Source organism: Phalacrocorax aristotelis, chromosome 11, assembly GCF_949628215.1.
Source record: "Phalacrocorax aristotelis chromosome 11, bGulAri2.1, whole genome shotgun sequence".
NCBI classification, from domain to species: Eukaryota; Metazoa; Chordata; class Aves; order Suliformes; family Phalacrocoracidae; genus Phalacrocorax; species Phalacrocorax aristotelis.
In genome coordinates, this window is record NC_134286.1 from 13,030,044 (window position 1) to 13,051,163 (window position 21,120).

Sequence of the window (21,120 nt, forward strand, 5' to 3'; positions counted from 1 at the left end):
GGGGCCATTTCACAAGTGACTAGTGGGCTCAGGACCTGTTTTCAGGTTTCAGTTAGGAATAACCCTGGCTTGGGCCTGCTCTAGCAAAACATCTCACAGTTCATCACTTTAAGTGGAGGAACGCATCCTGGTCAATACTAATCTGTTAACAGTGTATGGACAAAATTCAGTTAAACTTTCTCTGCTGCTGTTCCTGGTTAGAGGTTTTGCTGAGGTGTTGCAGCTGAAGACTCCTGCAGAAAATTCTGTCCCTTTCAGGTCTTGTATAGGTAGTTAATCTTTATTACTTTATCAGGAAATTGCATCACTGCCCATGTTGGCTTCTTTAAAAGATGAGTAGTGTTAAAAGCTTTGGACAAAACCAGAAAATATAATGATTTCACCAATGTCTTCATTTCTAAATTTACAGAGAGGAGAGACTAATGCAGTAAGACTGTGTCTGACCTGCAACAACTTCCACTTTTAAAAACCTTAAATACTGTTTTGCAGAAGTCAGCTATGTAAATCTTTGGGCAGACGGTGAAGAATAACCTGTTCAGACTGAAATGACAGGGTGTATGTTAGGCAGACTGAATATAATTAGCTAAAATGGGATTTGGCTAGGACATCGGAGTTAATTAAAAAAATATTACGGCATCTTGAATGACCAGAAGTAGTCAGGATGCTGGCAGATGTCACACCTGAATGGTGGCAGGTCAGTTAGAGCGCTGGTCTCTTGCACTATGTTGGGACACTGCCCCAGACCGACTCAGAGGAGGGAGGGCAGTGTCTTGACTGATTTATGTTAAAGTGTGGTATGTGAAATGAGAAGTAGTTTTTGGACTGTTGTGGTTTTTTTTTAATGCGTCTTCAGTACCAAACAAAGTGTGCAGCCCAAAATGGAGCAGCAGTGTTTCCGGTAGGTGAGAAGTATAACTGAAAATAAGAATACCTTAGTTTTTTCAATGCTAGGCTTTTGGAAATAGGAACTTAAACTTGGGAATTTACGTTGTCCTGTCCATAAAGTAGGAAAACAGCACTTTCTTATAAAGACAATCTGAAGCTTAATTCCTTGCAAGGTGTTGTGAAGTTTGGGAAGAAATTGTTCTAAGATGCTGAGTAAAACAGTACTCTTCAAACCTGAATGTCTTACAGTCATGGGTTGTGAAGTGGTAGTCTTCTCAGGGAACTAAAGCACACCTATTGGAAAACTGCTGATGTATTTATTTCAATTTCTGGAAGCATTTGATGAAGCACCTACTGGTAAATAGAGGGAAAAAAGTAAAGCCCAGATCTCTGATATGTCATTTTTCCTGACCACAGAGTTGGAGATAAGATTAAAATCTATGCCTCTATCTGCCCTATGTATTTTCAAACCAACATCTCACAGCTAGAGTTAACTACAGAAACAGGGATTTTTTTTTCCTCATTTTTCTTCTCCTTATGGATACATGACTTCTGGAGTCCCTGAAAATGCAGGGGTCTAAAATTTGTCAAGTAATACAAAAGATCTAGAGCGATCTTACTCTTTTTATTCTTCTCCCAGAATTTCATATCAGATAAGTGAAGTGAAAAACTAAGCAACTATAATTACATTTGTTCTGCAAGCCAAATCTTTTTCAATCCCTTTATCATATCATAAATTATAGAATCAGGGCTATATATTATCCAAGATCTTTTTACATTTTTTCTGCATATGGTTGAGGCATGGCTCTGCCTTAGTGTAGGGATTGGGGCACAAGATTAACAATTTATTCCTCTTTTCTGAATGTGGATCACAGTTTTATTCTGTTTTGTTCAGAGCACTAGCTCAAAGGGATCTACTCTCCTGATTCTGCTGATCATCAGCAGAGTCTGTCAAAGCAGTAGAGCATCTTTTATATTCTTTATTTTCTACAATGCTTTAGTGAGAACAGTTGAAACAAGGTAAATCATCATGCTTTTTCAGTGAGGTCTTTCCCGCTCAAACCAAGGAAGAGAATTCTTCTTGTCCTTGATCTGCCTCCTATAGATAATGGGTCACGCATTCAGCAAAATAACGTGTATGCTTTGCCTCTTTGCAATGCCTATCAAATATGTGGTTATGTTTATGTTATTGTTCTGTCAAAGTGTGCAGCAAAGTTGATTAATTAAAAGTTAACATTAAAGCAAATTTAAATTTTATCTCTAATGCAGCCTTTCTATTTACTCTGTTAGCCTTAGGACCTAACCTCCCGGCAGGTGGTTATTCATTGTGGTCTGAAGTTGTTCTCCCCTAAACACTTATAATGATTTCCAAAATAACATTTATCTTATCTACTTCAGAATTTTTATTTTTTGTAATCAGTTTCTTGTCAGAATATCTGCAAAAGAGCTCTTCTGCTTCCTCCCACACCAATTCCTGCTACTGTATAGCCCAATTTAATCTGCTCCACAAACAATTAGTATTAAATGTATTGAGTTTCTTTCAGTAGTTTATTTGCTTATAGTACTGCAAAACTGGTCCTAATCTTTCACATTTCCTCCTTGAAGAAGCATGATCAATTTTGGCTTACAAAATAAAACATGCTTGACTCCAAATTTTTTTTTCTTGGAACCATTGTTCTTGTCTTTAATTTTTGTTGTTTGATTTAAAGATGACTCCCTTTCTTAAGGGGAATATGTAGTTGAGATGAATTTATTGCTAAGAATTTGAACCTAAGTACAGTTGACATCAGTAATTAGTAAATTAGTACTTTTCCTATAAAATATATTAACTGCACAGCAAATATGAAGCAAACAATCTCTGTGGCAGATCTTATTCATCAGATACAAATGTAATACAGAAAGGTCATGCAGGTTGCTCAGTGCTCTCCTGTTATAAATGAGTGAGGGTTATGAGCATATGTCAGATGCTACATTTGGCCTCAAAAAATGTGTTAGAGAAACCACAGTCTTCAGAAAGCACAGAAAGAGAAGTGACAGAGTATTATGTACCAGAAAATAGAAGTCTTGGGGGGGGGCGGATGACGGAATTGGCACATCTGTCTGTTACTGGGTTGATTCAAGCAGCTGAGTAGCTTGAAGCAATATGGAAGAAATAAAAGTTTATCAAAACATTGCTAAAATAGGTTTAGAGAGATAGAGGAATTGACAATTCACTAGAGTAACCAGACTGCCAAACAGTATTTCAAACCAGGTATATTGGGGTTTGGGGAAACTAAGTGTCTTGAAGATACAAGATACTGGGCAGGTTATTATGCAGTTGCTGGGTGTAAGAGAAGGGAAAAATGACAAAAAACCTTTTTGTCCGTAAGCTTATGTGGGAGACCAAGTCAGCCCTTCGCTCATGTATCAGCCTTGAAATGAATCTCTGTTGACATAAATTCCTCTCAGTGCAGAATCTGAGAAAATAAAATTTCATATCCCTTTTCACTTAAAATCCCTGAAAAAACATTGTGAGCCAGAAAAGGAATTTTCCTAAAGAATTTTAAGAATACTTAAAAATGCTTCTAGCTCCTTCTGCACCACCTGGAAGATAGCTTGGGAATGTCCAGGTAGAAGGGTAAGTCCAGAATAATGTGTACATAGAAAGAAAACCATGTCAAAATGAAGCAATACATTACATTCTCAATCTGTACCTACTTGTTCACCTCACAGTAACAACTGACCATGGACAGGCTGAGACAGAACCCATATAATAGAAGCCAGAATAATACCCATATGTTGTCAGAGTTGTTTTCTATAGGGCTGGATGCTACTGGGCACTAGGCAGTTGAGATGAGACAAAAGAATCTGTGCCTAAAAAAGGTCACACATTTCCCATGCCCATCAGGAGGCACCAGAATCACGTTCTGAATTACCTGTGGCAATTCTGAGTATTTTAAAATCATTACAGGATTGAGGAATTTGTTGAATGTAGATGAGATGAGGTCAAGAGGCTTTGCACTGAACCTTTATGAAAATGAAACTGTTCCCCAAGATTTTAGTACTTCTGTCCCTAGATGTTGGCAAACAGCAATATGAGATGTTTTCAGATGACACCTATTATTTGATTTTGATAAATTCCTTGTAGTAAGTACTCTGAAGCAGAGAGAAATATAGTAGTAAAGGACTATTGATGGAAAATACAAGCAGCAGTGAGAGGATGGATGAACTGAAATTGGAAAACAGACTAGATAAATCGAAGGCAATTTAAAGGAATTAAGAGCATATGGTAAATTTGACAGATGACTGATAGGAGAAACAGGAAAAAAGGATTGGAGGTCAACACTGGGAGAAGACATGGCATTGGGGAAAGCTGATAATATGGAGTACAATATGCCCGGTGAAGCACGATAGAAGAAAAGGCTTTAGTTCTGTGACTTGATTTAGGTGTATGCTAAGACAGTGTAATTTGTCTAACTGAATCTGAGGAAGGACAATAAAAATAGAGTTGCATAGAAGGGATGAGAGAGGAGATGAGTACACAGAGAGATATAAAACGCACAAACAGTCAAGAGTGGTATAGTTCTTGAGGAGGGTGGTTTCTGACATCTCAGGGACACCTAATCTCAAAAACAACCTGTGTACTGCTGAGTCTGTGGATGGAGCACTGAGTAGCAGAAGAGCTTGTAAAACCTGCACAAGTCAGAAAACTTGAAGGGAAGTCCAAGGCAGCATGAAGTGGCTGAGCAAGGCATACAATGGAACTTAACTGAGAGATCATTACAGCAGCCAGTGAAGCTTAGAGAAGTCTGCAAAACTTTCAAGAGTCCCTCTGGGATTGCAGGCTGCCGGGTAATGTCCCCAGGGCCTCAGGCCTGGAGGGAAGAGCCTGCCGAAGTGAAAAAAGGTGAGAGTCCCCTGAGGGTATGTGTTATTTTTCTTAGCCTCTCCAAGGACTTGAAGCTATTCTGAGGTGATTGGCTATGGAGCCGAGTATTGCATCTTGGCAAAAAAGTGTGGTGTTCCTTATACTGCTGTCATGAAAGAATGTTTTAAAAATTCAGGAGCGTGGCACAAATCGAAGCAGATATCTGGACTGCTTGACACCGTGATCTATTTCAAACATAGTTGACAGAGAGGCACGGTATGAATGTTTTCAAGTGTTCCCCCTAATAATTTTTGATGCTGTCACCTTATTTCTATAGCTGAGGTTGGCAGCTCATATGTTTCCCTGAAAATACTATAGATTTATGAAAGTGTCAGAAAAAAATTGGTATAATTCAGTTTAAAAAGGTAATCAATCAAGAGACTCGAATCTATTGGAAATGGGGTTTCATTAGTTCCAGTGCTCAGGAAACAGTTTGTTCCCTGAAGCAATCTACTAAATTTTAAAATATAAAGCATGTTATATTAAAAATGGAAGAAAACAAGGAATACCACACTGAGCTGCAATTGGTCAACTCCCTGAAAAGCCCTTGCCTTTTCACATGCCAAATCCCATACAGCCAGAACAAAAACGTGCTGTTTGGATGAACTTGAGGTTACCTGTGCTGGGTTAACAGAGACTGAGATATTGCCAGCATGACCTGGTGGTTTTCCTTTTCAACCACCACAGCTATTCATGAACCTGAAAGAAAACTCCTAAGGAAGGCTCATTTTTCGGGCATTCTGTAATTGTAGTCTTTTAACTTTTAGATGTTCTATAGAATTGCTCTACAGTAGAAAGAATTTTGAAGAGCAGATTTTGAAGTGCAAGGACAAATCAATCTATTAAAAGTTGTCATGAAGATGAGAGCAATGCTGCCTGCCTTTCCTGGTATTTTTGTGCAGCACCTAAAATGGAGAGGCTCAGATCTAACTAGGCTCAGACATAATTTGAATTGATTCTTGTTTGTGGTTTAGCAGATGATAAGGAATCCTGCTGGATATACAATCTGAAAGGATTCCACTGAGCCTCTGGAATAAAGATGTGTTTGGAGAAACTAGCTTTTTGTTCCATGATAAAAGTGGATTCTGTGCAACCAGCTCTTCATTCCAGTTCTGAGTAATTGATTTGATTTGACCTTTTAAGGATGTTAGAGAAAGGTCATTGAAGAACTTCGAAACAAAGGATGTGTTTCAATTTAAATAAAGATTGAAGTACTAGTTATTAAGTGTATAGGTTGCTGGAAAATACAATAAGCACAATTAAATGGATGATACACTTCTAGTATCAGGATTTGATGCCTTTAGGGTAATTACCTTTTATTGATAAATTGGAGAAGGAAAAAACCAAACCCACGCATGTATGACTTCTGCTTTTTCCAGTACTGGCTGCCTTGTCTATTGCCAAGCTTTTTCTGCAGACATTATAAAAGAGAAAAATCCTAATTAATTTTAATATTTGGAGATTTGAATGCCATAGGACATGAATTTAGTCAAGTTTAAAAACTGTTTTGAAGAACAACAAGAAAAATAAGGCTTTATGATCATATTTGCGAAGATGACAAATATGCTCATACCTGTCTCTCTGAGGCTGAGAAGGCTGACAATTAATACACAGCAAAGTTATTTTTGTTAAAAATCATTTAAGTCAGACTTTCAAGTGAATTCTGATTTTGGCCTGTTATTTTTTCAAGGGGCTTCACTTGCAAAATGTTTTTAAGAATACAGTCTTCTCTGTTCTGAGAGAACATCTTCAGTGGCACGTTTGCATGATACAGATGTTTGCATGTGTGTGCTTTGTGGAACCGGGTGATCTGCACCATTTGTTTCACATTTTTGCATCTGATGGCGGTAATAGGTTTTCTGCTTCCCCAAGCTGTTGGTGAGTATCTCCATTCATTTAGGGGTAACCTTCAAGAGCAGGTGTCTGTGAAATGTGATGACCTGCAGCTGCATGACTCATTGTGAATGCTGGGACTGTGAAAGCCAACAGTTTGCAAGAACATATTCCACGCTGTATAATTGTTCTTGCCAGGAAACTCATTCTTGTATATGCTAAGAATACAGTCCCACCAGTACAAACTTGAGCAGATCTTCCTCATCTGAAAATTCAAATAAATCCCTTTTATGTAGTTCAGGTAGCGAATTAACTGTTGATCTAGAGAATACATAATATCAGTGTTTATGAACACCGGATAAATACTCAAAATAGTGTTCTCATTTCTTCAGCCCCAAGTTTTCTGATTCATCCGATTCAGGATTCATCATGTGGATTTTGCAATACTCTTTCTTCTATTGTTTTTTCTGCAGCAAGGCTAGCTGTTTTCATGTGTCTTGTGAAAATCTTCAAACTCTTTCAAAATTGCCTATAGCGTGACTTGCCATGTGCAGTTTAAATGGGTGCCTTTTCACTTGCTGCCTGTTGTTATTTCAGAAAGCAGGATAAGAGGGTAGTATATTAAATTCAAGTACACATTCTTAGCAGATTAGCCAGGTTTCCTCTTATCCTTAAATAGACAACATTGTGAGTTTATAATAACATCAAAGGCTTTCAAATCAAACAGCTTGTTCAATTGCCTTAAAGTATTCTGATTTACCATGAAATGAACGGGTTAAGAAAGAAATGGTTGTTTCTTTTCTTAAATACAACTGTCTCCAAAAAATACCAAATGTAGGGTGCCATAAATGAGTTTCTTGTCAAATCAGCAGCTAAATGCCCATCATCTCTTTGATCTTGTGTGATTTATCACATCAAGAGGGGATATATCAAATTAGAAAACTATCAAGGGGTTTAACCATTCGAGAGGGAAGATAAGTAGAGTGGGAATGAGTCACGCACATCGTGCCTTACTTCTGCCCTTTGATTGTTTACACTTCACAAAAAAGTGACAGATTCTAGGTAATGTAATTGTCATAGTCGTTATTTTAGAAATAACTATGTCATTGTGGATGAATGTACACTCTAAATCCTATTTAGGGGAAGTCCCAGGAATATGATACTTTCCCTGGCATTAGGGAGAAGTGGCATTCAAATAGATCTTTCACCTTGAAGAATGTCTTAGGCTGGTCAGGGCAGTGTCATAATGATTTCCCGTGCAAATAATTGCATCTTTGCCACTATACTATACTAGGCAAAGGTGAGGTGGGTTTTTAAACATCCTGAATTTTAGGGATTTTTAGTTTTTCAATCCAGTAAATTTAATCCATCTGTGGCTGCTCAAGGATCAGGAAGAAAATAAATATTATAGAAAAATCTAAAAAAAAAAGACAGGAAGTACTTGAAATATATTGAGATTTTGGCCACGTTTTTTTCCTACTTTGAATAGCTAGATGCTTGCATTTGATCTGATTCCAATGGTTTGCTGTCATTGCTTTCTGGTCACAGAACTGTGGAACAATTTGTTATGGATGGACTCTCGGAGGCCAACGCCTCACTCAGATCTGGTTTACTTCAATTTTAAATGAGATTTTTCAAGGCTCTGTCTAACTGAGCTTGAGTTTGACTTGTGAAGAATTTTCCTTGTCTCTAACTGAAAATTCCCATGATGCAGCTTGTGTGTATTGCCTTTTGCTTTGCTAAACTACTAGTGTTTCACATGACTATGCTTTTATGGAGAATTCTGAAGAGTTCTTAAAAGTCTTCTCCTTTCTGCATTTGAATGAGGTATGGTCTTCCTGGGGTTATTAAGTACATTGAATACTAGAGGGAACATTCAGTAATTGCTCAGTAAGAAAAGTCAGAATTTTATGTTTTCTTGCTCATCTAGACTGGACAGTACCTCAGCAATTCTAGATTAATAATCTTAATTTTGTACCACCACTCTTAGAAAAGAATGAATCTTAGTCTGAACTGAGAGATAGCCACTTACTTTTAGCTTTGGAAAATCTATAAGCCTGGGGGGCAGACGCTGGTCATTTGTGTTGTTTTGAAGGCCAGTAGCAGAAGTGGTAAAAGCCAGTAGTTGCAGTATGTTCTATTGTTAAATAGCATTCCTGTCTGTATTTGTTATTTGTAATACTCAGGTATTGTCTTATCTTGTCTATTTTCTGTTTAATAAATCCCCTCATACTTTTTCATACCTCTTCTATTTTATCAAGAGCTATAATCAATAGGTCTATTATTTGTTACAAGCTCAACTTAGTCTTTTATCATGACAAAAACCTCAGCTTGTGTATAATTAAGTACAAAGCATGGTTCTGAATTCCTTTTCTGGTAGGCACTATTCCTGTTACAGAAGTCTCTGAGGATACATAAATCTCTTTTTGTGTGCATTCCAAAGCCGTGACTATTCTGTCTTTATTGACATTTTTGGCAATGCTGTATTAGGTTAATCAACCCTACTTTCTTTTCTTCCCTTCCCTAATGTCTATTTCTGGAAATTTTATCCACACTATCAAATAAAATTTTGTGTAGTGAGGACAAGGGGATAGTCTAGTTTCTTAGACAAAGTGCAAACAGAATTTCTGTTTCTAATTAGAACCTAAACGTTTCTTCTTATTCTCTAGACAATACAGTAGAAATCAAATTATAAAAAAGGAAAATTATTGTAACAAGCAATTGTTCTTGTATGTCTAATTCTCAATAACTTATATAAATTTAAAATCAGTCATTGGCAAATCTTCTGTTTTTATAGATCCTGTAATTAAGAGAATGCCTGGATCTTTGTATTTGTGGTATTTATAGAGGTGGCTTTACAAATGTTCTGTGGAATTTAACTTTCTGTAAAAGAGATGCTCTTAATGCGTATTTGTATCAGTACTGTAAGGACTGCAGCAGCATTTCGGTCCTCCCAAACCATACTTAACTGTTGTAGGCTACAAACATGAGAGGACATTGTTCTAAGGATGCTTTGACCTAAACAAGACAGGAAAGGGCTGGGGATAGAGGGAAGAGAAATGCATCCTCTTCCTTTTGGTGGTAATCTGGAAGTTTTGAAAGAATACCTGATGATAAATAAATGTGGCTGGGGAGGAAGAAATGCAACACTCTTCTGAAGGGAAGAGTTAATCTCCTTTTGTAGGGATTTCACAATGAAAGAATAAACACAGCAGTCACGCTTCATTCGTTCTCCATTCCCATTTGCTCTTATTTGCTTTTTATTATTTTTTTTTCTTTTTGATGTATCTTATGAGGTTCTTCTGATGCTTTTTGAGACTTAGCATAAGATGAGTGAACTGTAGCCACAGGTGTTTTGCATGCCATTGTCTGGCTGTCTTAACTGCATAAACAAGTCCTTGAGCCTTTAAAGTCTGCCTGTTTTCTTCACGTGCCACTCCCGACACATTATGAAGTGTTATTAGATTTAAGCTAGCTGGGGCCTGGGGAGGTGGCAACTGAAGTTAAATAAACAAATAAATAAATCTAGATCTCAGAATATATCATGATGCTGCACAAACCATTTAAGCACTTGTACTAGTCAGAGTGCGAATACATGCATTAATGTTTGAAGTTCTAACGAAATAGGAATGGTTTTATGATCAGGGAGCTTCCGATTGAACTGACTACAGTGGTTTTGCATAGATGTAAACTGAAATTCAAGGTGTCTGTACCACAGTTGCTTGGCAATGCACTTATAAATATACTAGAAAAAAATATATGTGATCTGCTTCACTGAAAAGGGTACATTGTTTATATATCATTGGCTTTTCATTCTGGAAAACATGATTATAAACACAAGGGGATTATGCCTGTGGTAAGTTAATATTCACTGGTGATCGAAGGAGTAAAAAGCTGGTGTCACAGCAGATATTCTTGTATGCATAATCTTTTCAAAAGTTAGACTTACCCTGTCTTTTCTCTTCGCAGGTAGCTTGCGATATTTCAACGTATGTTTATCTGTAAGCTTGGAAGATAATATTCAAATCAGCTTGGAGTGATAACAGGTAAGTCTAATAACTGACTTATCAATTTAGCAAATTCCCCAGGCAAGGGCAGGGCAGCTTCTGCACTTGTTATTGTCTGTGACAAAGCAATGGTAGAAACTTCCTTATTGACACTGAAAATATTTTAAAACATTTTTAAAACAAGCTTACTGAAAACAGTCCTGTGATTTTTATTCATCTGGTCCCTCTAAACCTATGTAATTATTATTCTTAGTTTTTTCCTGTTCACTCTAAGGTTTCTTGGCTTCTGAATTAGAAGAAAACAGCAACCTCCTTCTCCTGTTAGAATTTTCTGACACCTCACTTCTGTAGTAATGCTTTGTTGTAGACAGAGGGTTCTGCTTTTCCTGGTAGCAAACAAGTTTCAATACTGATATTCTGAAATAATGTAGTTATTCATGATGCCACACATGCAAAAATATATTCCCATATTCCCCAGGCCCAACAAATTGCATGTAAATGTGGCTCCTGAGAATAGAAACAAACTTTATATGTTTCTAAAAAAGTTATCTTCTAGTATGACTTAGAAACTCAGCCCTGAGTTTATAATTGCTGGTTTATACTGGTCCACATAAAAATATAAAGAAAAAGCAATCCAGTGCTCAAGGGAGTAGATAGAGAGATAGATAACATAGAAGCCTGAGATACTAAGAAAACTGGAGAGTTAGTAGGAGCTTTAATTATCTGCTGCTGGGGCTGCCCTTTTATAGAGGATTCTACATGAATCTTTACTGAACTATTCCTGCATCTTTTCTTTAGGAAGAATTTATGGGAAGTTATCTTTTATTATATTGGATATATACGTGAAAACCGTGATCTTGGGAACAGTCAAAATGCTGGATACCATCTCAGGAAATAAACACAATCTGGGCCTAAAAGCTCAGGTAAATTTATACTGTCACTTCCTTCAATTGCCTTAAAGATGACAGATGTTGCAAGGCAATTAATTTTACCTTAATATAAATACTAAAATATATTAGTATTATGTATACATGTTCATACATAACATACTAGTGTGCATATCATGGTCCATATGGATGTATTTTTGGTTGCCCAATAATTCTTGGGAGGAAAAAGCTCCTACCAGTAGAGTGCCCCCCAAGCCGTCTGAAGCCAAGACAGTAAGATCAGCAGCATTTTGGACCTGTTCCATCAAAAGAACAGTGGCTTAATTAGGTTTGAAAGGTATCTCAAATGTCTACTGTTCTTCCATATTTCTTGCTTTGCCTTTTTTGCAGTCCATGATACTGTGACTTTCGTATGACAGTGTTGCTTATTAGTACTTCCTTTAATGCATTTGGTCTGTTGCTTTATACTTTGTGTAAGCAGCATATCAACAGCAACTGCTTTGTAATAATTTATTTGAAAATGGAAAACGTAGCACATTGTCCACTTGAAGGTTCTGGGCTACGAAATATGAGATGATCTCATCTGAAATGAGAATTAAAAGCATCAGTAGTTTTATCCCCCTGCTTTCACTTTCTGATCTGTGGATTATGGTAAGAACAGGTTTCCAGTTGTACCTCCATATCGTATCTTTTTCCATAGTACAATGGAGTCCTGTTTCTTCAGAGTATCCAGACAGTCATACTTTTACAGACATTTTCAAAGACTTACCTTAGATTAGAAAAAATACCTGGGGACAAGTACTCCACTCCTTTTTCTTATATCTGGACTGAATGTAGCTATTCTGAATTGTGTCCATGTATACTTTTTACTAGGGCCTTTCTGAATATTACTAATGATAGAAATATGATGATAGAAATACCTTTTCAAAGAAACTTTATTTTCCAATCTGATGTTCAAGCTATTTCTCTGTTAAACTATTTCTTATTTGCCTCACTTAAATGTGCTGGTTTAGTGGCAATTTGTTACTGAAGCTAAAGTGATTCAGTGAAATTAAGAGGAGAGAAAATGACTTCATGGGGATTATATGTTATTCACTTACTAAGCATGGATGTAGTCCCCAACTTAGCATCAAGCCTTTATTTTGGTGATTTGCTGTTTCCTAGTAAGATGATAGCTAACAGCAAAATCCATCTCAGGTTCAGCCTTACCTAAAGTAAAATTTCTGGCAGTGCATCTGCTTGGATTGTACCTGAAAATCTATCCTGACAGGTTAAACCAACAGTTTGCTATCCAGTCCCTTACAAGTGTTGGTAACCTTTGTCACCAGCATGCTACTGTTCAGTCTCAGTCACTTTTCGTAGTTCCAGCTCTGTAGAAAGGGTGAAATAAATTATTAGGTTAAAGCTACAAAGAAGAATGAACTGATTTTGGTCATGACTTATTTCATATTCGCAAAAGTAAAGACAGAACTAATACATTAGTATTTCCCCAGTTTTTTGAAAGAATTTGTCCATCTTACTTTCTCTGCTTTGACTTTCTGGTTTCAAGTCTGTCTGCACATGGCAGATACACAGAACAGGACCTGAGTGTGAACTGTATCCTACTATAAATACCTATTCATGTTTGGCCTGTGATGCTAGGGGAATCATCGTTACTGATAGTGTACTATTGTATGGAATCGAAGTATAATTCATGTTACAGCTCACAGTTACATAAATGGGAGATGTGGCAGGAAAGAGATTGTAATATTTATGATTGTGGGGGGAAAAAACTACCTTTATGTTGTTTTGAATTTTCTAAAAGCATGCTTTTAAGTCTTTTTTTTTTCAGAGTTTATTTTAGCAAAAAATTGACCACCCACACGTTTACCGCTAATGCATTTCCTTCCATGCAATAGTTGTTTAGTTCTAGTCAGCATCATGCGCGGATGATGCTAATCTCTTTCAGTGCTGTTGCACCTATTTCACAAACAAAGTGTGATGATCTCTAGTGGTCTGTCTTTTTCCTTTCTAATGTAAATGTGGTTTCTTTTCTTCGGTTTTGTAGTGATCCATTCATTTCACTTCTTCCCCCTATAACTTGTCGCTTGCATCAGGTAGCAGCGGGCCTGTTGATGTGCTCTCCCAAATGTGTGCAGCAGGGATGTGGCTAAAACGTTATAGCTCTATGCTCTGGTTGCTCGGCTTTTCAGAAATAACCTAGGTATGGTAAGCCTAGGCACCTTCAAATAAGTTTTCTTCAGTAGTTAAACGACAGAATAACACATTAGCACTTCAGTAAGGCGCTCGGTTATTCATTTTCTTCTTGAAACTTCTTAATTTCCATATATCATCTTGTTATTTTGCACTGAAATTAAAGTTGTGAAGAGACTGGAATTTGTACTTCAGTCTTGTTGATGTGTTTATACATTTTGTATTACGTGCTTGGCTTTTTCTTCTATCTGCTTGATATAACAAATGGTTTAATAGCTCAGTTCTGCTGATTTTTTTTTTTTTAAATGTTTCAAGGTGTCTAAAAAATGATTCTGAATTTTGTGACAGTCCTTTGAGATCTCTGATTCATTCCACAACAGACAGTCTGAATGCTGAAAGTTTGAGTCTGTTTCTGCATTCCCAAAACTGAGCCGCAGTATGTGTGCTTGGCTTGGGAGAAGTTTGGGAGGTTTAGGAGGACAGGAACAAGTGTGCTACACACTGGCTAAGAGGCTCTGACATAATTCCTCTGAGCTCCCAGCTGCATCCATAGGTTTCAAGGGAGTTTCAGCATTTTAACTAGGGCTAATGCATTCCAAGTTCATAAATATGATTCTATGAAATAGCGAAGTAATCTACAGCTGGTACGTGTTTACTATTAAGGGAAGTATTGTGCTTCTGTAATATACAAATCCAGCAATAGTTATGCTTACTGACCCCTTCTCCTATTCCCTTCACTTCAGGTTCCTTCACTTCCCAGGTTCGAGGTTTTTTTTCCTAGGCCCTTCCCATTTGAGTGGATTTTGCTAATTAACTTTATGAGCATTCTTAGGGGATTTTTGATTTGTATTTTTTCCCCCAGCTAACTTCATAAATAGTGCTGTGAGCCAGTCTTCAAAGCTACTGAATACTGATAGTTCCTTGTTGAACAGGGAAACAACTGGGGAGTTTAGCACCCTTTGAAAATGTGTCTGTATGTTTATAACTTCTATTTGATCAGCAGGCTTCTTATGTCAGGATTACACTGATATCAACTGGTAACATTAGCTTGGCTCTGAACACACATAACTCAATTAGCCAAATTTTACTCCCCGAGGCTTGCCTGCCTCCTTTCTTTGTGCTTTCTCTGTGGATCAAACTCTTGGAGTGAGAGAGCTAAAAAGCTGAGCTAAATATCCACAGTACTTTCATTCAGGATTAGATTATGATTTGCAGGACTTGGCAAAATGAAAAACAAACAAATAAATGAGCTTTTCCTGAAATGCTGTTCCCCTGAGTGACTTGTTTCACCTCTCATAAAGAAGGTGCAGAGATAAAGGAGAACTTAGGCCGACTATAAATTCAAAATCTGAAATGTAGGTACATTAAAAAAAGCTTTATTTTGCTAACCCTTTTCCTTCCAAGAGCTGACTGACTTCCTTAAAGAGGAGGATATTCTCATTTATACAGCAAGGAGACCAATACTGAATAATAAAATCATTCAAATTGCAAGTAGTTTCTCTGTTTTGCTTTCTTTTTCAGCCATATAGGCATATGCTGATTGGTCTGTACATTTAAAGAGTTGTCCTTGGGGATTCTTAGATACAGATACAACACATTCACAAAAAGCCTGTTTAAAATCTGTTTTCTTGAGGTGCTACAGACTCCTGCTGTAGCATAGAGAGCACTCCTGGGGCTGGCTGGCATCCTGGATTGCTCATTACAGAGGGAGAAACCCTCTGTAACACCAGTATGAACTCCCCCAAATTTGTAAAAAAATTGCAGATCAGAAATATGCCTCCTAACCATTCTGGTGCTTCTTCCAGTGCAGAACCCCATTGGTGAAATATAATCTCCTGCAAAATAATGCTCAGGGTGACAAAGGTAGCAAAACAGCTTGTGTGCCAGGTGTGGTGGATGTGAACAGACTGTCTGGTGTCCCAGAGATGCCTGTTTTCTCTAGCAGTCCCTTGAACTGGCAGGGGGGACAAATACTCTTATTTCTCTGACACTGGCTAGGTAAATGAACATGCAGCTTTGGGATTATAGCTAGAACAGGAGGAATAAAAAATCTGGCCTGTGCCATATATGCCTTCCTCTTTGTCCTTAAGTCTCACTGGAAATTTGGTTCTTGTCATAGGAGTCGGTTATTTTTACCTGCATGATCCCTTGGCAAGATGGAGGAGGAACTGCATTCATATTTTGCTGCTTGTTTTTAACACAGCTAGCCAAATAATATCAAAAGTTCTGCTACAAAGAAGATGTATTTTACTTTAAAATGGCCAAGTTGAGGAGTGTTCTATTGCAGGATTCAGCAAACCTGCAGGAGCTAAGGTGCTGGGAAAACAGAACTGTACCCTGCTGAGCATCTTCTGTGCCTGTTGTGTAGGCAGAGAGGCTCTGCCTGGGAAAAGGGAGAGCGGCTGTTCCTGGCTGACTTCAGACATTATAGGCCCAAGTGCAGACGGGTCTCCTGATCCCTTGCCGCTCCTGCCACAGCTAACACCCTCTTATCACAGTGCCCTCTCTTTTCCTTTGAATTTCCTCCTTCTCAGCATGCCAAGCATGTCCTGCTGGGAGCGTGAGCGTGTCCATGTAGGAGCTGCAAAATAAGAGGGGAAGCTTTATGGTTTCCAGACCCTCTGTAAGGGCAGATCTGAACTTGAGCAGGCTTCACACTGGCTTATGTGAAATTACTCATAAGCAGTGTATTAAAAATATATATAAATTAATGAAAGTTGACGCTTTCTTCCTTATTCCCCCCCACCGCCCCCTCTCCCTAGATCTAAGATGAAGAATCAGCAAAGAGAACGATGGTAGCCTTAGGCAAAGTGCTGTGGAGATGAGACTGTAAAGGAATAGAAGAGAAGCCTGAAAACTTTCAGCACAGTCTGTCAGCCTTGGGCACTGGAGATGGATCTAGCAGGTCTGGAAAGACTTCATCAGTGACTAATGTTTGTGGTTCTCTGCAAACCTGTAATATCTGCTGCAAATTAAGTTTTGGTCGTTAAATAAGCACACAGGGCAACTGAATGTGCTTTTTGATAGCTCTTGTGTATAGGCATTGCCTGTATTTTTCCAGGGAACACTTGTCTGTACTGTATTATAGCACTGGACAGGCTCAGCATAGCCATTAAATAGTGGCCGTGTGGGAGCTGATATAACCCAACCCTTAGATACATTTTTCTCTTTAAAGAGACCTTATATGCAGGCAAGCCTCACGGCGAGCTATGAAAGCATTAGAAGTGGCTAAAGTAAGAAGTATTTCAAACTAATGCTATTGTAATAAAATAATTATGTCTGGTGTTGGTTAGCTTAGACTGCTGACTAAAGCTGTGCTGCATCAAATTGCTGTGATACCGGTGTATCAAACAATAAGGTTACTTTGAAGCTTCTGGACCCTATTCAATGGTATTTTACTTCCGTTTATACTGGTGTGAAATTAATTATATGCAAAACACTTATTGCAGAATGGTAGAAGAGGATGACTGTGGTTTAGGGCGTTTGCTTAAACAGGACTAATATTTCTCAATATTAGATATATTAGTATGTCAGTGAGGCCACACATGTAACCCCGTTCTTCCCTGATGGAGATGTGCAGAAAGTGAAAATCCACTGAACGTCTCTGAAAGAGTTTTTTCAGGTTTGAATGTACTAAGAAGGTGGGTTGCACAATGCTTTTTTTTTTCCTTGGAGGTGATGTTCTATGATTGCAGTGTGGACCTTCTGGTAAGTTTTCCTCTTTTGTGCCAGATGCACATACCCCGACACTATCCTATTGTCTGGTTGTAGCACCTCTGCTGTAATCTTTTCTGCTTTAAGTATGTCTGTCCCAACAAGACACCAAGAAGGTAGGGTAAGAAAAGAAATGCATAGCTAAGTGTGAGTAAACAGAGAGTTAACGTGTAAGAATTTTTTTTTCATTAGTACCTGGGTCAGATGTCTAGTGTTGAAACATAAGATCTTACAGACAGCATATTTAGTCTAGTAATATTGCGCAATAGTAATTCATTGAACATTATTTGGGTATTGTTAAAAGGTAACAAAAAGGCAAGTAAAGTACATAATCACTATAAACTCATTAAAACATGAATATTAAAAAGTTTCTTTTCACCTGAATATACCTGAAGAATCATAACTTCCTAAAAACAAGCACTCCCCCCGAAATCATCTTTGAAATAATTTTTGTTACCTCTTCTTTCAAATCTACTCATTAGGTAGACCAGGAAGTATGTAGGTAAGTCAGTCCTGTTTCTTGTCTCTTATTTTTGTTTCTTCATACTTGCAATCGGTTTTACTAGAATAGGGAAAGGAAACCTGTATTTTATACAGTGATAATATGATCTGGTAGATTCTCAAGTGCAATACACTTGCAAATCAGAAGTACTTTAAATAGTTTCAACTACTTTTAGAATTATATCAGGGAGAACAACATAAAGGAACTTGCCCCTAGTCAGTGCACTTACTAGGAAATGTCTCAGAAACCTCCCCAGTGAAGTGCAAATTAGGTTCAAAGTCAATATAGGAGATGCAACAGACCAGCTCTAAGATCATCTACTTCCTAGAGACATCTCGACAACCAACGTTAACGTCCCACTTTTAACTTGTTTCATTATAAATTCACAAATCTCAAATCTGTTGTATGTAATTAATTTGTAAGTTGAAACTATGACCTTTTTAATTTAAAGCAGCAAAAACTGCACAACAAAGCAAATTTTTATAGGGCTGGTGATTGGCATGTAGCATGTTGATGAAAAGAAAAGTATAACATGGTTTTTCTTTTCCTTCCAAGGAAAACCCTACTGTATTTTAAACATACTTTTTATTAAAAATATCTAAAGTTGTTGTGTTGGTTTCCAACTGACGTGACAGATGACTGCCAGAAATGTCACATGAGGCTATGGGTAATACCTGGGGTTCTGCTGTAGGTTCAGATGAAATGTTAACAAGGCACTTTTATGGCTCAGTCCCTTTTCTTCCTTAGCAATGAGGTAGTAGCCTTTCGCTGCCAATCGAGATTTAACAGTCGGCTGCTGAGACCAGTGCCTGAGCTAGTTATTAGAACAACATTTTTGCTTTTGTTCCGAGGAAGAACTATCTCCAGGTCACATCCTGACAACAGCTGACATGCGGTAAAGCAGATGTAGGCTTTTTGCTGAAGTTAGGTTTGGGATTAGTGCAGATCATGTGTTTATAGAACCTTTGTAAGCTTTCTTTCAAATTATTTACTCTAACATCTGTATCTAAAGAAAGAGTAGAGAGGCATTGCTAGTATAATACCAGATGCTTGATCCCACTGAAAATACCTTGAGGAAGTAAAGAGGTGAAGAGGTTTTGTTTCTCTGTGCTTGTGGCAAAGACTTGGCAACGGCAATAGTTTTGAATGTAGGAAGATAAGTGTCAGTATCTTTATATATATATGTTATGTATATGTATTCTAGGCTAGAATACAGAGGAAAACATTCACATTGATAAAATGTGTTTTGGGCCAGGGGCTAGAACTAAATATAGGCTATATAGACCATTATTTAATGGTTGGAGTTGAACAGCTATGAAGCTTACAGCTTATTCTATACATAAGCACCTTTTGTGAGGGTGTGAAAAAAATCTGTCATTTAAAAACAAAAAAAGTTGAAGTGTTTACTTTCATATCATGATAGAATAAGGCTATTTTAAAGTCTCGACCCACCTTAGGAAAAAAATTTCCACCCACCTCTAGATGCAACATCAGGTAAAGGTTCTGGGCACTGTCTTAAAACAGGTTTGGTAGTACTGATGGGAAAATAGGACAGAGCATTTTGATTTTTTTTGTTTATGGAAACAACAGAATAGTAGACTTTTCCAGTGAACATTAGTGTCTTTTGTGGATTATAATATCTGATTACAATATATATTGTCTAATTTATAGAAAGCTAACTACTACAGAGTGAGGAGATAGATAATGCTAATTCTCTTACCCATAGGAGATTTAATGATAGTTGAATTATCTTCAGTTCAATGACACATCTCTAAAGTAAACCAAGTAAAGGAATTCCAGTCTCTTTAAAAATAATTTCCATGACGAAAGCTTATGAAGTGACCATTTAAACTGAGTTTCCACTAGCTTGAGTTTTCACTCAGAATGTTGCACCAGTGATGAAATCCTCTCTATCAAGTACATGTCAAAAGAAGGTGACTATAAGTGAATAACAGATAAAAGTATGCTTTTTCTAATATTTTCTGTTGAGCAGGTCAGCATTGATTCTCCTTCACTTGCACTAATTTTATACTGGATCTGTTGTTCTGATCTTTGGTTCCTCCTGACTTAAACCGATGTGCTGTCAAAGGAGAACTGGAGCCAATTTCTCTGGGTTGACAAGCACTTGGAATGACTGGGGAACAAAATCTTAGGTTTCCTTTCATCCGTAGTGAGCTGATTAAATTTAATGTAGGGATATTTCAATTAATTACTTTGCAATTCAAAATACAATAGCATTTACATAAAGCATTTTCTAATTATAAAATACTCCGTAGAATAAGTTTTATGTAGATATTAACTTACTGAAGATGTTAGCAAGAATGCCATGTTAGAGTATCTAAAAGCTCAGTTCTGTAGTTAGTGTGGTTATGAAAAATGGTAAGTGTTTAATGTTCACTTTAGAAACATTTTCTTAAAATGTCACAGGAGCACGAAACACTCAGAGCAAAGGCTCATGCTGCAGTCTTTACTTCCTTTTATGCTTATTGCTCCATACACAGCTCCATTGACTTCCAAGTACCTAGCGCGGAGCTATCAGGATCTGGCTGCACAGGTCTAGAACAGGATGGAATTAATGGAGCATGAGTTCCTCTTTGTGTTTTGTATTTTATCTGCAAGAGCTGTGAAAGCTCCAAGTGGCTAAAATGCTGCTGACCACCCCTTTGCTTCTGTTCACTTTGCCTAGGTAGAAAAGCTGAGATGGGATGAAAGGTGGTGGAAGATTTCTGTGTCAATAAAGGTTGCCTCACTTTTGATATAGCAGAGGTATTAGAAGTTGAAACTTAGAGCCAAGCACTATTCTCTGCTTCCAGTTTCCTTCCTCCCTCTTTGTAGTCATATCCCACAGCATGACAGCCAAATTCTCTTGAACTTTGCAGTGAAGCTGAGAGTCATTTCAGAGTAGGTTGGTGTAATAAAATATGTGCACATAATAAAATTCTAGCCAAGACTTAGATGAGAATCCTTGTTTCATGCTCTTGAGAGGTATGAGGTTGAAGGTTAAAAAGAATATTGTCTTCACAAATATCTGCAGTAAAACTGCATGTGTTTCACTGAGGCTGGGATTTCATCCTATAGGTCTGCACTTAAAGGCTGAGTCATGTATTCTGGATTGCAGTATTTTTATTATCTTTAGTATAACTAAGCTGGGAGAGTAATGTTTATCTCATGGTTTTCAGCTGAAACCTTGAT

At 37.5% G+C, this 21,120-nt stretch overlaps 1 protein-coding gene across 1 annotated transcript in view; it reads left to right on the forward strand.

Moving 5' to 3' along the window:
- LOC142063215 (uncharacterized) overlaps window positions 1–21,120 on the forward strand; it is a 132,951-nt gene that overhangs the window by 102,295 nt on the left and 9,536 nt on the right. Inside the window, exon 4 of the mRNA XM_075106665.1 lies at window positions 10,595–10,671. Coding sequence (XP_074962766.1) covers window positions 10,595–10,665 — 71 coding nt within the window. The 3' untranslated portion in view covers window positions 10,666–10,671. The remainder of the gene's footprint in view (window positions 1–10,594; window positions 10,672–21,120) is intronic.